Source organism: Herpailurus yagouaroundi, unplaced genomic scaffold (genome assembly GCF_014898765.1).
Source record: "Herpailurus yagouaroundi ecotype Mexico unplaced genomic scaffold, PumYag 196, whole genome shotgun sequence".
Taxonomy (NCBI): domain Eukaryota; kingdom Metazoa; phylum Chordata; class Mammalia; order Carnivora; family Felidae; genus Herpailurus; species Herpailurus yagouaroundi.
Window position 1 is genome coordinate 4,638,969 of NW_024412427.1, and position 15,379 is coordinate 4,654,347.

At 42.3% G+C, this 15,379-nt stretch overlaps 1 protein-coding gene across 9 annotated transcripts in view; it reads left to right on the forward strand.

Annotated features, from left to right (window-relative positions):
- Positions 1–15,379, forward strand: part of PTPRT (protein tyrosine phosphatase receptor type T) — a 793,719-nt gene that overhangs the window by 654,185 nt on the left and 124,155 nt on the right. For 5 of the 9 annotated variants that reach the window (XM_040447029.1, XM_040447037.1, XM_040447031.1 and 2 more), the window contains exon 16: positions 2,457–2,614. In XM_040447029.1, coding sequence (XP_040302963.1) covers positions 2,457–2,614 — 158 coding nt within the window. The remainder of the gene's footprint in view (positions 1–2,456; positions 2,615–15,379) is intronic. The other 4 variants (XM_040447032.1, XM_040447034.1, XM_040447036.1 and 1 more) reach the window with 1 other exon arrangement.

Consider the following 15,379-nt stretch of genomic DNA (forward strand, 5'->3'; position numbering starts at 1 on the left):
ATTATATACAAAAGACGCATTCCTATTCCCAAGAACCCCTCTTTTCTCAAGCCAGTGGGGGGAAAAACGGAAAAGAAAGGAAAAAAGGGAGGGAGGGAGAGAAGAAAGAAAGGAAGGAAAGAGGGAAAGAAAGGAAGGAAAATAAGGAAAGGAAAGGAGGGAAGGAAGGGAGGGAATGAAAGGGAAGGGAAGGAGAGGAGGAGGAGGGGAGGGAAGGAGGAAAGATGGGAGGGAGGGAACGAGAGAAGGAGGGAGGGAGGGTACTTGGGTTCCATTTTAGGCTGCATTTGTCTTCAAATTGTGGCCGAAATGGGGGAGATAAAATTCTCTTCTTGGCGGGGGTTTCCTGGATCCAGATTCCTTTGCCTGGTTCTCCACTGAGCTCTCTGCTTCCAGAGCTAGCACTACCTGGACTCCATGCCTCTAGCTTCCAGTTGGGTTGAGCAAATGAGACCCACTGTTCATTGGTCAGGGGGAGAGAAGAGGATGTAGCCAGGGTGTTGATGCCTCTTGTTCCTGCCATGTGAGGATCAACTGAGTTCCTCGAGAGAAGGCTGCTGCTTCTGAGCCGGTGGTCTTATCTTCACAACTCTCTCCTTCAGGGTGCCAGTGACTGCTTCCTCTGCTTGTCCCTCTGGACACGTGGGTGGCCAACAACTCACCTGTCACTATAGTGGACCTTAGGTTCCCCTTCACCCTTCTTACTTTTGTCAGTAGTCCTTTTGGAAATAAAGTCTCCCCAAATCATTCTCACTTGAGTATGCCATCTGTCATTCTTCCGTGCAGTCCACCTCTAGATCCAGGGATCCATGGGAAGGGTGTTACTCCCCATACTATCAAACTAGAATTCATCCTAGATGAATTCCCCTAAAATACTTCTGTGTCTAGGTTTTATCTTTTCATTTCATACCTCCTCTGATAGGGAGATCATTCCTCTTGAAACTGCATATTTCATGACCAGGCAGGCTCAATTTTGGAAAAATTTTTCCTGAATTTGACTCCTCTGGGAGATCTGTTGTTTCCATGTTGATATAGGAGTGATTAAGATTGAAGTTGAAACCAAGTCCTATGGAAAATGGAGCAAGAGACCTGGGATAATTTACCCCCAAGATATTTAATGTGTCCATCACCTTCCGTATCACAGGAACATAATAGCTATATTTAGAATTGGAAATGTGGGGAAATCTCAGAGGGACTGCTTTGTTTTTTTAGAAATGTTTGAAAAACTGTCATATGCAAGAGGGGTTAGTAATATTTTTGTACTTCTAATGATCTAAGAACAACCAGTTAAAATTTAAGAGAAGTAGGTTTCAAATCTATATGAAGGACTTTATAAACCTTCAGCTGCCTGGGGAGGCGTCCAAATCTCTACCACTTGATATCCAGAGATTTCACAGTGGGTCTCTTGAAGGGGGATTTGGACATTAGAATGTGGTTGGACCAGCTGGGATGATATAAAAACAAGGATGCAGCTGTCACGTGTTGAATGTTCACTGTGTGCCAGGTGCTGTATTCCATGTGTTTCACATATGATCTCAGTTAATCATCACAGGCCTAGGAGCTTGGTCCCATTGTTGACTGATGTACCCAGAGGACGAGTTCAGAACTTAAAGAGGTTAAAGAACTGGCCCTGGGTCATGCAGCTGGCAGGTGGCGGAGATAGTATATGAACCCAGGTCTTCCTGATGCCAAAACCAATGGTTTTAACATCCAGTAGATGGTGTCATAATGACCTGGGGAACTAGGTGGCCATGCACAGGCCTAACCCTGCCCTACCTCCATGAGCTGGGGCCTCTGCGTGCTTTTATCAGCTCTCAAAATGATTCTAATTTCCATCACAGTTTGGAAATCACTGATTTAAACTAGTATTATTATAAATGCCCATCTGGTTCTGAAGGTCTTTCATTCCTATGAATGATTGTCAGGCATCAAGTTCAGCTTTAAATTTCTCCTTTCGAGCTACAGGACTAACTAACCCTCACCCTCACCCTCACCCTTCACCAACCACAAGTCTCTACTTCAGTTGTCCATTGTTTGGCGTGTTATTTTATTAGCTTAGTCCCTGAGAAAGGTCAGACTCCATTTTGAATCTCATTCAGAGCCATGAGAACAGAAAGGGCCACTCAGCTTCTTCCCCACTTCGAAAGAAGAGCAAGGAAGCATCATGCAAGTCTCATTGATTTCTGATTTTAAGCTCAAGTAAAGAACATACCTGTTGTTGGAGATGATCCAGAATAAGCCTCATATTTCCAAGTAAATGAAAGCCATTGATGGTTTCAGGAGGATTTAGGCTTATTCCACCTTGACATTGGAGGACCCATCTTGACTCTCTGTTCCTGGAGAATGAACCAGGTTTGGGGGTTGAGGATGATGGGTAGGGCGGAAGAACAATCTGATCTTTCCAATGCTTTAATGCAGCTGGAACCATCTGACTGTGATTTTTTCCCCTTGCACATGTCCCAAAGGAAGCTGGCCAAGAAGCAGAAGGAGACACAGAGTGGAGCCCAGAGGGAGATGGGGCCTGTGGCCTCAGCCGACAAACCTACCACCAAGCTCAGCGCCAGTCACAACGATGAAGGCTTCTCCTCTAGCTCTCAGGATGTTAATGGATTCAGTAAGTTGACCCAGCTAAGGGGAAGGGAACATCCATGGTTCAGCTTGACCCTGGTACCTCTGCTGTGGACCCCTCACAGTGGTCAGATGCTGTAGGGTATGGGTTCGGGATGCTTCCTTGGATGTTCCAAGGATGAATGTTCTCCCTGGCAAGGACTTGGGGCAGCCCATCTTGAGGGAAAAGGAGGATTTAAGAATATTCCCCCAAAGCAAATGGAAATGGGGCAAGCCATATTAACTGCTTGTGGAAATAAATAGATACAGGTTAAAACTAATAGTAGTAGTTTAAAAAAAAAAAAAAAGAGGACATAGTTATGCCCATAAGGAGAAAAACATGCCGCATTGAAATGAGTGTCTTACAGTTTTGAAAATGGTGTTTCCTATAAACCATGTTAGGTAGGTGTGCCACTAATTGCCATCTCTGTTTTGAGTGCTTAGGAAACTGAGGCTCAGATAGAAGATTTCAGAGTTAAACCTTATCCAAAGGAAAATCTTAAGACTGGTAACCTAAAACTAACTTTTGTTCTCATCTCTCTAAGACAATTCTTTTTCCTAGATTTAATAGAAATGCTAGATTCCCCAGCCTCTGCTCCAGATTAGGGAATTCAGGAAATCTAAAGGAATGTGAGCGTAGACAAATGAATGTCCTCTACACAGTGTGTGGCAAATGGAAGAAACCATAATTTGTAAAAATCACTTAGATATGATCAGTTGGGGGGGGTTCTATGAGAAAATGAAGATAGAAAGGAAACAAATATTTATAGACCATCTTCGTCCTCACCATGGCCCCATGAGATACTGCATATGATTGTTCCCATTTTATAGGTAAGGTAGCCAAGGTTCAGTGCATGCGGCTGACCTTCTCAGAGTTGCATAGCTAATTCCTGATGGATCCATGTTCTGAGGGTAACTTAGACCCATGATTGCTCATCTTAAGTATAGCACAGAACTCCTCTGAGAAAGTTTTCACAATACACATATGTAGGCCCTACACCTTACTGACTAAATCACAATCTCCTGAGGGAAGAGAGGTAGGGAGATGAGGGGAGGGGTAAGGTGGGATGTGGATTTTGTAAAAGCCACTTAGACGGTTCTTACAGGCACACTGATTAAGAACACTGAACTTTGAGGGAGGCAATAGCCATTTTCAAATATTGACATGCCGCCTTGGGAAGGAGATTAGTTTTAAACCTATAAAAAGGTTGAGAAAATAGTAAAATGAATATTTCTTTACCTTGTACCTAGACTCACCAATTATTCACATTTGCAATATTTGTACACACACACTCTCTCACTCCATACTATATATTATATATGTATACATATATAAAAATATCCTGTATATAATTATATTATATAAAATTATATAAAAATTTTATAAAATTTTCAGAACCATTTAGAAGTAGGTTGCAGACATCATGGCACTCTACGTCCAGAGAATTCCTAAGAACTAGGAAAACTCTTCAACGTAACCTTTATAAAATTATCTGACCCAAGAAATGTAACCTTATTTCAGTATCGAATATACCAGCATATAGTTAAATTTCCTCACTGGTCCTAAAATATTTATTGTTGTTGTTGTTGTTGCTGCTGCTTTAATCCAGGGTCCACTCAGGTACTCACATTATACTTGGTCATCATGTCTCTCCATCACTTTTCATCTAGAACAGCCGGCCCTCCCTCCTTTTTTTTTTCTATCAGGGCATCGACACATTTTAAGTCTAAGCCAGTTGTCTCCTAGAATGGGGCAAAATCCAGATTTATCTGATTTTCTTCACCATGATTGCACTCAGGTTAACATGTTGGCAAAAATTCAACATAGGTGGCATCATGTCCTTCCCTTTGCATCATTTCAACAGACAAATGCTATCATTTTGCCCGTTATTGGCAATGCTAAGTCTGCACACTTCTTAAGATTGTGTAATGGCTTTTAAAGACAAAGTCTAACAGTGCATACTGATTATTTCATGAGCAAATATTTAACTTGCATTTTCCTCAGAGAGCAGAGCAAGTGTGCAGTCTGCCTACCCACGAAGCCAGCTCTTTTTCCTTTCTCAACCCAGATGAATCGCTGGGATTCATACATTCCCTTGGGCCCAGAAAAAGGCGATAGGGACATAGGCAGCCAGGAGAGGCAGAAAAAGGGTTGACAAGGAAATGGACTTGGTGTGTCCTGAAAGAAAGGCCCATCTGAAGATCCCTGAGAGTCTCTATCTATATTCATCTGTCACTGATTCTCCTGCTTTCCCTGGGAGAAAGGAAGTTCAATAACAAGTCTAGCTGATAGACAATCCTGGCCAAGTGATACCCATTCACCCCAGACCTTTCCTATATAGGCCAGATTCTTGTGCACACCTTTTTTCCATGTGTAAAAATGCCTGGGAAGGCTGAATGTCAAAATGGAAAGACTTCTGGGAAGTCTGAATGCCAAAACTATTATAGTCAAAGATACATGACCTCGAAATTCTAGGTATTTGATCTTAAGTTTTCTGATCACAAGTGGAAACCTGGGTAACACTGATTTCTTGGGGGGAACACTGATTTCAAGGGGGAAACATCACTGTATTCCCCAGGGCTAAAACTTAAACTCTTAAGAGGAAAGCATCCAAGACCAAGGTAGATTAGCCAGCCAAAGAGGAGGAGAAATCCTATCTAGTAGAATCTAATCAGACATTTTCAAGTCTAGAGACAATATTTCCAAATGATTGATATGTGTGTTTGTTTTATATGCATACACACACAGATACACACACACATACCTTTTAATGGCGTTGCTTTTAAAAAAAGACATTGAAATTGAAAAAAAGTTCAGTTGACAGTATACTCAATTATTAAGAAATTTTGCATTTGTTTGAGTCACTGAATATTTTAGTACTCTATCTATGCATCTGGTGTCCTCAGGCTATAGCCACAAACACGCTCTGGGGATTCTTTTTAATACCCTGGAATGCATCAGGTACCTTTAAAATGCCCTGTGGAACCGCTGGGATGAGATTTGAGGGGAAAAAAATATAAGTAATGCTTACACTAGAGATGTAGAAATTGCTTCTGAAATCACCCTGATGTATGTAAAATTGAATCTATTTTCTTGGCATTAGGGAAGTGACTGTCTGGCTTCTGCAGCGGCTTTAGGAGGCCCTGAGATTATTTGCAAATGTTAAGGAAGCAGGAGAAAGACAGAGTACAAGAATAGATGTCACATCAGAAAAGATTACGAAGAATGTGCCCTGAGCAATTATTTCATTATTGAACAGGTGGGCTCCTGCCTGATTCAAATTCTGCATCTCCCTGCATAGGTTGATTTTCAGGGGTTTTCTATTCCAAATAACTGTTGCTGTTCCACAGCATCCATTCTGTCAAGCTTCCAGATTTTGTATAGGAGCAATGACCTCTGGGAAGCAAGGGTGATGGGGCCTTTGCCATTGTCAGGTGTGGGCCTTTGCTTTGGAGTGCTTCAGCATTCTTGAAAAAGAAGTGCATGTCACATTTAAAGGACAAACAACATGCATTGTTTTCAGTTTAAAGAAATGGCTGGCTTTTATTAAGTAATCTCATTTTGATCTTATTGCCCTGTGTACCTGATTATTATTTATTTACTTTTTTTTTTTTTTTTTAAGATCTTTCACTCACTGGGATAATTTTTCCAAGTCTTTCTTCTGGTGCTATCTTTTTACACCCATGCTTAAATCTTTTTCTTTATATCTGTTGTTCATGGTATCATCTTCTCTGTGTTCATTTTCAGTCCAAATCAAAGTGCTTCAAAACAAATCCCTGTTGAATTTCTGTGCTAGTGATGCCTGCTGGCAGGCCAGGTCCAAGGACCAGAGGGGTTCCTGCGGGACCAGCCAAGAAGGTCCCTGGCTGTGCGCAGGATAGAAATCAAACACGGGCCAGCAGGAGGTGAAAGCAGAGTTTATCGAACATGTAAAGAAAGTGCCGAGTATCCGGGAGACTCAGTGAAGGAGTCTCATCTTTATTTGGGGCCTGGAGCTTTTTTATTGGCAATTATAGTCTGGTGTACGTGTCCCCTTGGGCATCCAGGAACTGGTTGGAACAAAGCCAGGGGCCCAGCTGTTATTACTTGGAGGGGGTGGGTATTGGCATGGAGACGTCTAGTGCTGGTGGTCTGGTCATTCTCTGTTCTAAGGAAACCAATAACCCCTTGTCCCTTACAAGGAAAACATACACTGTTTGCATTGTGAGGCGTGTGTAGAGTGGGGTGCAGGTCCTAGCAAAGGATAAAAACAGGTTTTTGTGGAGTCCTTCAGTTTCCCTATCTCAGCGTGGAGCTCAGTTGTCTAGGCTTCCCATGCTGGCATCTGACAGACTCACTTGCCCTCTGGGTGCTGTTGGTAAACTCTGTCTTCATTGTTTTGCTTCCATTGTACTGAAAGGCTGCATATCTGGTGGGTGTGAAGGCAATTGGTTTCTAAGCAGCATCAGAGGCTGGGCCATCGAGCTCTCTGCTCTCTAAGTAAGGATATAGGCATGGTTGAGGCCCTGGAGGTGAGTTTCAGTGGCCACTTGCCCAACACTTGGTACATGCCAGTCCCTGTGCCATGAGTCCTGAGCACAGTTTGGGGAGGGGAATAATTATACCGATGAATAAAAATGGGCATTGTCTTGCATATAATGTGTTTCTACTGAGTTTTTCATAGTTTACAAAAGTCCTTTTGCAGAATATTGGAGCCATAGATCCTTATTCCTGCACCAAAAGAAAGCTTGTATGTTTATTATCACCCCCATCCTACAGATGAGGAAACTGAGGTTCAGAGAGACCCTATGCCCCAAATCATACAACCATTTGCAGAGTTAAGGGTCTATTTCTTCTGACATCAGTTTGCTTCTATCCATCTAGCTCTGTATAGAATTTGGGAACATATTCAATAACAGTACCTACAGCAAAACAATAATAAGAGAAATAAATAATCAAGATGTCAGGAACACAAAAATGAAGACAAGAAGGTCAAGACCAGGTTGTATTAGAATTTAATTTATTATATTAAAAAACAATCTAAATATGTAGACTGGTAACTTTCATATTCCAGTTTGGCTCTGAGCTTTCTAGTAGCAAAAGCCCAAATAGGAAGGCAACTTTCATTGGCACCCATTACATATTAGGCCATATGCTCTATATAAATCCCCCTCTTAAGCCTCCTAGGAACCCAACAAATTAGATATTATTCCCACTTCATAAACGGGGGAACTGAATTTCAGAGAACCAAAATAAGTAAGCCCAACATCACATGCGCACAGAGTGGGGATGGGATTGGAAGCCAAATAGGGTTATCTGACTCCAGAACCAGTGCCCCTTGTCCTGTACCATGAATGGTAGCCCACACTCAGCAGTCTAAATGGTGGCCACTCATGGCCAGGAGAGAGGGAGAACACCACTCCTCTCTTGATGGCCAGCCAGCTCTTCTCCCATGCGGGCAGGAGCTACTACCATAGCCATGTCCCACATGGAGGCCTGTCCCAGGCCTGGGCACTGGCAGGGAGCCCATCAGATTCCCACAAGCTGCCGGGCTCTGTGATAAGCACACTCAGATACGCATCTTCATCGGTCCTCACAGAACCCTGTATAGTGGTATGTTTATTACTAAACCCATTTTACAGTTGAGGAACCTGGTGTTCTGAGATATTGCAAGATCTTCCTCAAGTCACGTGATGAGTAGATAGTGAGGTCTGGACTCCAAACCAGATGTTCTCCTTTCAGAACCGAACGTCTTTGTCTTTCCTGTAACCTTTAGCTTTCTGCCCACCACAAAGCTAGGTGAAGGAGAGAAAGGAGATTAAGGGGAATAGCCCATTCTGCTGGCAGGACAGTGCCTCCTCTTAGTTCTGTCTAACTTGATAGAATTAAGTCTGTCTGCTTGAGAGCCTGAAGCTCCTCCCGCAGGAAGACAGCTGTCTGGTCGATGCTCTAACAGGAGATGGGACTGTAGACCAGATGGCCCCATCTTCAGGCATCCCTGATCTGAACCAAGCCCTAGATAAAAGGGATGACCCCAGACACAGAGAGCTCACAGCTGGGGAGGGGGACAAGTAGTCCAACAACAAGCATCTTTTCACAGCCCTATAGGGGCTACAGGAGCAGCCTTCCTACAAAAAGAGCCACAAGATTCTTCCCCTGACTTTGTACCTCCAACGCAACCAAAAACATATTCAGTAGCCTCAGAGCTTGTGGTAGCCTCAGAGATGTTTGCTGCTGCTGAAGAGGGTTGGTCCTGAAACCTGATTCCTTTCTGATCTCCACCCCACAGAGCTCCTAAAAGGGTGTCCTCACAGGTATGTCAGGGAATGTCCAAGCTTGGTATCCTGCAGGATGGTTTGGCAGAGATGGGGCAGGCAGAGGGAAGCACCAGGCAAAATTTTAACCTGATGATTTTAGGAACATATTATGTAAATTAAGAAATTCAAAAGGGGAACACAGTGCTTGACTTTAAAATTTAATGGCTGAGGTTGCTGTAAACTCCTTCAGGAAGATTCTCGCACCCTGTCAGGAGGATGTTGAGCCAGCTGGAGAAATGGGTCTCTGGGAAAATTGGTTGGGCTGTGTCCTTCCCTGGGGAAACTATGCCCCTGATGATGTGTGATGGTAAGGATTGCTAATGATGCCTTGCCTTTGTTTGGTACCTGCTGGGGCAGTCATTTTGCTAGACGCTGTTCACATATTATCTCTAATTCTCAAAGCATTGCAACCAGGTAGGAATTATTATCCTGATGTCATAAATAAGGAAATCTAAACTCAATAAAATTAAATACATTTCTGCTGTCCTGTCTTTGCACTATTCCAACTTGACCTTCCTTTCTTTTGCTTAAAACCCTTCAGTGGCTCCTTGTAGCCCATGAAGGAAAGGCTAAAATCCTAAGCTGACCAGAATGTACCCTGACCACTGCCCAGCTCTCTGGCCCATTTGATACCCACTGAGCATTTGTTTAAATGTATGAATGAGAGAACCAATGATGAGCTGGAATTCAATGAAGATCTGCTAGCTCCATGCCCATATCTGGTCCCAACTCCTCTGGTAGTGAATTCTCTCTCCTTTTAAGCTGCAGTCTGCTTTACGTAACTTCCATCCATTTATTCCAGTTTTTGCACACAAGTGTATTGGTCAAGTGTATTGATGGCCCTTGGCTGCCCTCTGATGTCACATAAAGTAGGAAAGTCGGTCTTTCTCTTCCTACAGTACCCACCCCCCCATCCCTTGCTGTTGGACTTCAGCCATGTGTGTGCCCTGAAGGTCATTCCTTCAGGCTGAGTAGCCCAGATCAGCCATCAGCCTTCTTCAGGATACATTTCTGTTTTCCAGTCAGCTCAAAGTCTCAGTTGGCACCTCTGTCTCCATTTGATCCATGTTCATGGAGTGCATGGTCTCCAAGATGAATGTGACTCTGCATTAGGTTGAATCGCTGGAAGTTTAGAGAGCCACTGTCACCCTCACTCTAGATTCTAATCCTGGGTTCAGAGTACACTGCTCATGTATGAATGAACCCCCAAATATCCATCACATATCTGCCTAATGCAGAGCTCAGGGCTTCCAACTAAAATTTTCTCATTCAGCCCAAGTAAAGATGATTTGGGGGGCCCAAGTGAAGGACTTTATATATCATCTGTGCTGTCTTTGTGTTAGATTTGACCCTGTTATCTCAGCGTACTGAGATTATTTTTGATTTTTGTTGTGTCAGCCAATGAGCTCACTTAATCCTCCCAGTTTGGAGCCTCAAAATGTAATAATTACTAGATTATTAATATTCATAATACCAGCTATCCTTTGTTGCTCATTATGTGCCTTTTTCCATCTGAAATTATATGCATTTATATGCATTATCTTATCTCATTGGTATGTTGGGAGGATTAAATAAGTGTTATAATTGTCCCTGGTGATTTACAAGTGAGGAAACTGAGGTTTAAACAGTAATGAACTTGCCTAAGGCTCATAGTGTTAAATAGCAGAGCTGGAACTGAACCCTGGATCTGACACACCAAAGCCTTAAGCCAAGACAACTCCATTAAACCACAGGGGTTATTATACCCATTTTATAAAGAAGGAAACTGAAGTCCACAGGTACTGAGTAGTGAGTCATTTGCTCAAAGCAGTGGTTTTCAGAGTGTGGTCCCCTAATGAGAAGCATCAGCATCACCTGGGAATTCTTTGGAAGGAATTTCTTGGGCCCCACCCCAGACCTAAGGAACCCAAAGTTCTCAAGGTTTCTAACAAAGGTTTCAGGTGATGCTGATGCATGTTTGAGTTTGAATCACTGGCTTCAGCTAAATCCCAGGACTGTCAGACTCCATAGCCTTTGCTCTTTACGTGCTAAGTTGTCTCTGATAATGGTAGAGTTACAGCACCCTGGGAGATAAAGGCTAATACCCCCTTTCTCAGGGTGGAGGCACCAAGAAGGCATTGCCCTTTGGAGGTACTGGACCTTAAGGTTGCTAAAACCCATTATAGCTTTGAGGATCCCCAAGCCCAGGATTCTTTCTCAACTATCTCTGGAGCTTTCGCTCCTTTTATCTGAACAGCAAACAATCTAACAGAATGGAAGGAGTGGAAATTTACAAGAAAAAGCAATCATGAGTCACACAGTGAAACCAAGACCTCAACAGAATATCATGAAGAGAAAAAAAAATGCACAAAATTCTGTTTGTAGGGACAATTATATTTTCTCATTGCTCCAAGATTAAATTGAATCTAGAAGAAGAATTGAATGTTACAAGCTTGCCACCTCCAGTTTTATTGAATATTTTACAGAGATTATTGAATATTTTGTAATCATCCACTTGGCTGACAGATTAAAGGACACACTTGATTCCTGACAATCCAAAGTTGAATGGAATTATTTATTCTCTGGAAGTGCAAAATAGAAATTTAAGTGGCCTTGAAAAAGTAGACAAACTGTCTATCACAAACACTGAGGTAAATTAACACAAGTTTCAGAGAAAGATATTAGACTCAAAAAGGGACATGATAGACCATCAAAACTAAACATTACCTTAGACACCACCTGATCCAACCTTCCCATCTTAAAAAAGAAGAGTTGAGTCCTAGAGAGTTTCCTCAAGGTCACTCATTGAGTCACTAGCAGAAGAATCCGGGCTAGTATTGGGGGCTGTGACCACTCTAGTTCTTGTCCCCCAGTCTCCTTCAGATGAATGAAATATGGTCAGTAATGATTTATCTTCTCTAGAACCCCAATCCAATTTCTGCACAAATAAAATCTTCTCAAATTGAATTATATTTTTCATCTCCTGGTTATGGGAGCCAAGGTTTTCCTTTAAATATTCATTGAATACCAACTATATGCCAAGCAGTGTAGGGGTTGTGAAGATAAATAAGGCATGGTCTTTGCCTTCAAGGATATTATTGTCCTCCAAGAAGAGACTTGTAAGTGGATTAGTTTCAATAAATGTGATAAGTGATGAAGAAAAGGTGTGTATAGTGCCCTAGGAACACTGATCATAGGATTGGCAAGTGATTGATTCTACATCAGATGATACTGCATGAGATAATGGATTTTGACTTGAAGGAGGTGCAAGAGGAGGATTGTCCCTGATGGAAGGGACAAAGGCTTGGACAAGGGTCATGGTAGGCTTAGAAAAGGGGGCTTGGAGTACAAGGTGTTCTGTGTTGAGAGGATACGGCCAGAGATATGGCTGGAATAGTAGCTGGAACCTGCCCGAGAAGAGTCACATTTGTAGCCTACTTAAATTCACTTTCCAGGAAGGGCTACCTGTTTGGAAAATAGAATGATCCTAGTTGAAGTTGTCTCTGCATGTTATTGGAACCTGGCCTCATATTCCCTTTGATTTGTATAGATTTCACTTTCCGTTGTAGTTAAGTAGGGATGGCATTGTATCAGCCACAGACTTTTATTTTCATTATGAGCTGGCCCAGCCCTTCCTTCTCAAAGAGATCTCAGTAAAGCTACAAAGCTAAATTTGCTTTTGACAATTTATGCTGGGTCACTACATCTTGAGAAGAAAATAGATTGTGCTCTGTACCTCACAAGCAGTCCTGAATCACAACAGGGCACTTAGAAAGTGCTTGTTAAAGTAATCAGGGATAAAGAAGTGAAGTTGAACATGTAAATATGTAGTTGCTAGGTAGCAGAATAAACCAAACTTAGAGACCAGGTTTTTTTGTTTTTTTGTTTTCCCTCAGCTCAGTGCCACAGCCTTGATGAGTTGAAAGCATAAATAGTAATTCTCCTCACTAACATTTTATGTGTAATTACTGGACAAAGCACTTTACATGCATCATTTCATATTCTCAACAACTCTGTGAGGCATATTAGGGAAACTAAGACTCAGAATTTAGGTAACTTGCTCAAGGACACCCAGCTACCAAGAAATCAAATCTGGGTTTGAACCAGGGTTTATATGATTGACCTATCAGCAGCCCATCTTTCTTGAACCAGTTTTCTTCACTTGACTTTTCCTTTTCTGGTTTTCCTCCTTCCTCCCCAGCAATTTCTTCTCATCCTTCATTATCCATCAATCCTCTTATCCCCAACCTCTAACCACTGAAGCATCCCAGGGCTTAGTCCAGAATCATCTCTTTTCTGCTCATACTCAGTATAAGTGGGTGGTGATGACATTAAATGAGATCATGAGCACAGGAAGAGGCCAGATTTGGAGTGGAAGAGGGGGAGTTTACACATCTTGACAGGTTAGGTTGGAGATATTATTGAGTCATTGAAGGGGTGTCAAGTAGGTAGTTGGATCTGTGGGCCTGGAGCTCAGCAAAGGAGCGCAGACTGGAGATATAAATGTTTGCTACCTTGTGTACACAAGGTGATTGAAGACTTTGCCATGAATAAGGAAACTGAGGCCCACTGAGATGAAACACATTGCCTTGGGTCACTTAGCAAGTTAATGGAAGAGCCAGAATGTTGAACCAGGACTTATATATCAGGAGAGCCTATAGAAAAGCAGTTAAAGCTGAGAGCAAAACACAGGACTCTAAAAGGGACTGTGTGAATGTGATCCAAGAACAGAACCTTCTGGTCGTCCATCTGGATTCTGAGATGGAACTCAAAGTGTGTGAAGAAGTTAATGGGTTAGGTGGTCTCATGACTGTCTACTCAGCCTGGATATGATAGAGTCTCAGCATTCAAAGCAAAATTTTCTGATTTGAAGTAGAAATTTCGAATAACCTGAAGTCTGATTTATATGTTTATGGGTCAGGAGTGGATCTATATATCTTGGGAAGTCCATGAAGGAGTAGTAATAGGGTTGGCTCCATCACACAGTTTGAGGAGCCCATGTAAAATTTTTGCCCACAGAGGTGGGCAGCAGGTATGAGGTGAAGATAGGAAGTAGAGATTTGCCAAGAGGACATCTTTAAGAGGTAGCATTTGAGGAAGTGGAAGAAAAGATCAGAAGGCCACAGACAGGCAAAATCCCTCTGTCCCCAGCATTACCACCCTCCTTATTCTCTGGGTGGTGCCCCACGTATTTCTGGAGGAGGGTGTCATGAAGTTTAGTCACTTAGACTGCCTTTCACTGAGATGCTCTTGACTCAGCTGTGAGAACTATCCACACCACATCTAATACATCTGTAACCCGTACCTACATCTACAGCAGACAGATTTCAAATGAGGAGATCCCCCAATCAGAATATGAAGTGTTGGTGACATAAACAAGAAAAAGGCAATTCCTCCCTTAAAAAGCCTGTGATGTGATAGGGAACGCAGACAACGGTGATCTGGAATGATTCCTCCAGTAGAGATAGGTGTGGGAAGCTGCAAGGAGAGTGGTGTCTGGTGAAGAGAAGTTATCCTGGCCCATTAACCATGTGCTTCATTTCTCTTCAAGTGATTTATTTTTCACCTCACCAACCATGTGAGTTGACTTCCTAATTATGTGGATCCTGGAAATGAAAATAAAATTTCAGGTCCTTAGCACCACAGCAAGAGAAGATGCATTAGATGTAATCATAAAGATACATTCAGCAGAGATGCAGTGCAAATTAATCTTGGCATGTTCCTTTCCCTCACTTTCTACAAGTTCCACCTCACATTTTGATTATTCTTTGTCTTCCCTATAACTAGAACCCATTCACACCCACTACCTCCATCTTTGTCCAAGTAACTGCCATCTCTTGCCTCAGTAAGATCCGTAACCCCTAAATAATCATCATATTCATCCTTGTGATTCTGTAGTCCACGTTCTTCTTAACAACTAAGGAGATGTATTTAAAGGCAACTTGGAACATGCTTATCCTTCCCTGGCTTGAAACAGTTCTATAGCTTCTCATTATTCTTAAGCTACAAACCAAAGTCCACACAGGTTTTTCCCTCTCCACCTTTCTCAAACTCTCTCACATCACTGCACCCTTCTCTGTGAGCTCCAGCCATACTACCTTCTTCTCTTAGTAGTTCACCTTTTCCACACTCCTTCTACCACAGGACCTTTTCCTACACTATTGCTCTATCTCATGCAGACTGCGCAAACTACAGCCCATAGGCCATATAGAGCCCACTCTTTGTTATGGTAAGTAAAGTTTTATTGGAACACACCTATGTTTATTTGTTTACAAACTGTCTATATATAGCTGCCTTTGTGCTATATCAGTAGAGTTTAGTAATTGCTACAGAGACTGTCTATCCCACAAAGTCTAAATTATTTACTCTCTATCACTTAACAGAAATGTTTTCCAACTCCTCATCTGGTTATACCCACATTCCCCTCCTAACTGACTCCTTTAGATGTAAATTCACAGATTTCTAACATTCCTAACCCTTTTCTCCCCAGTCCAGA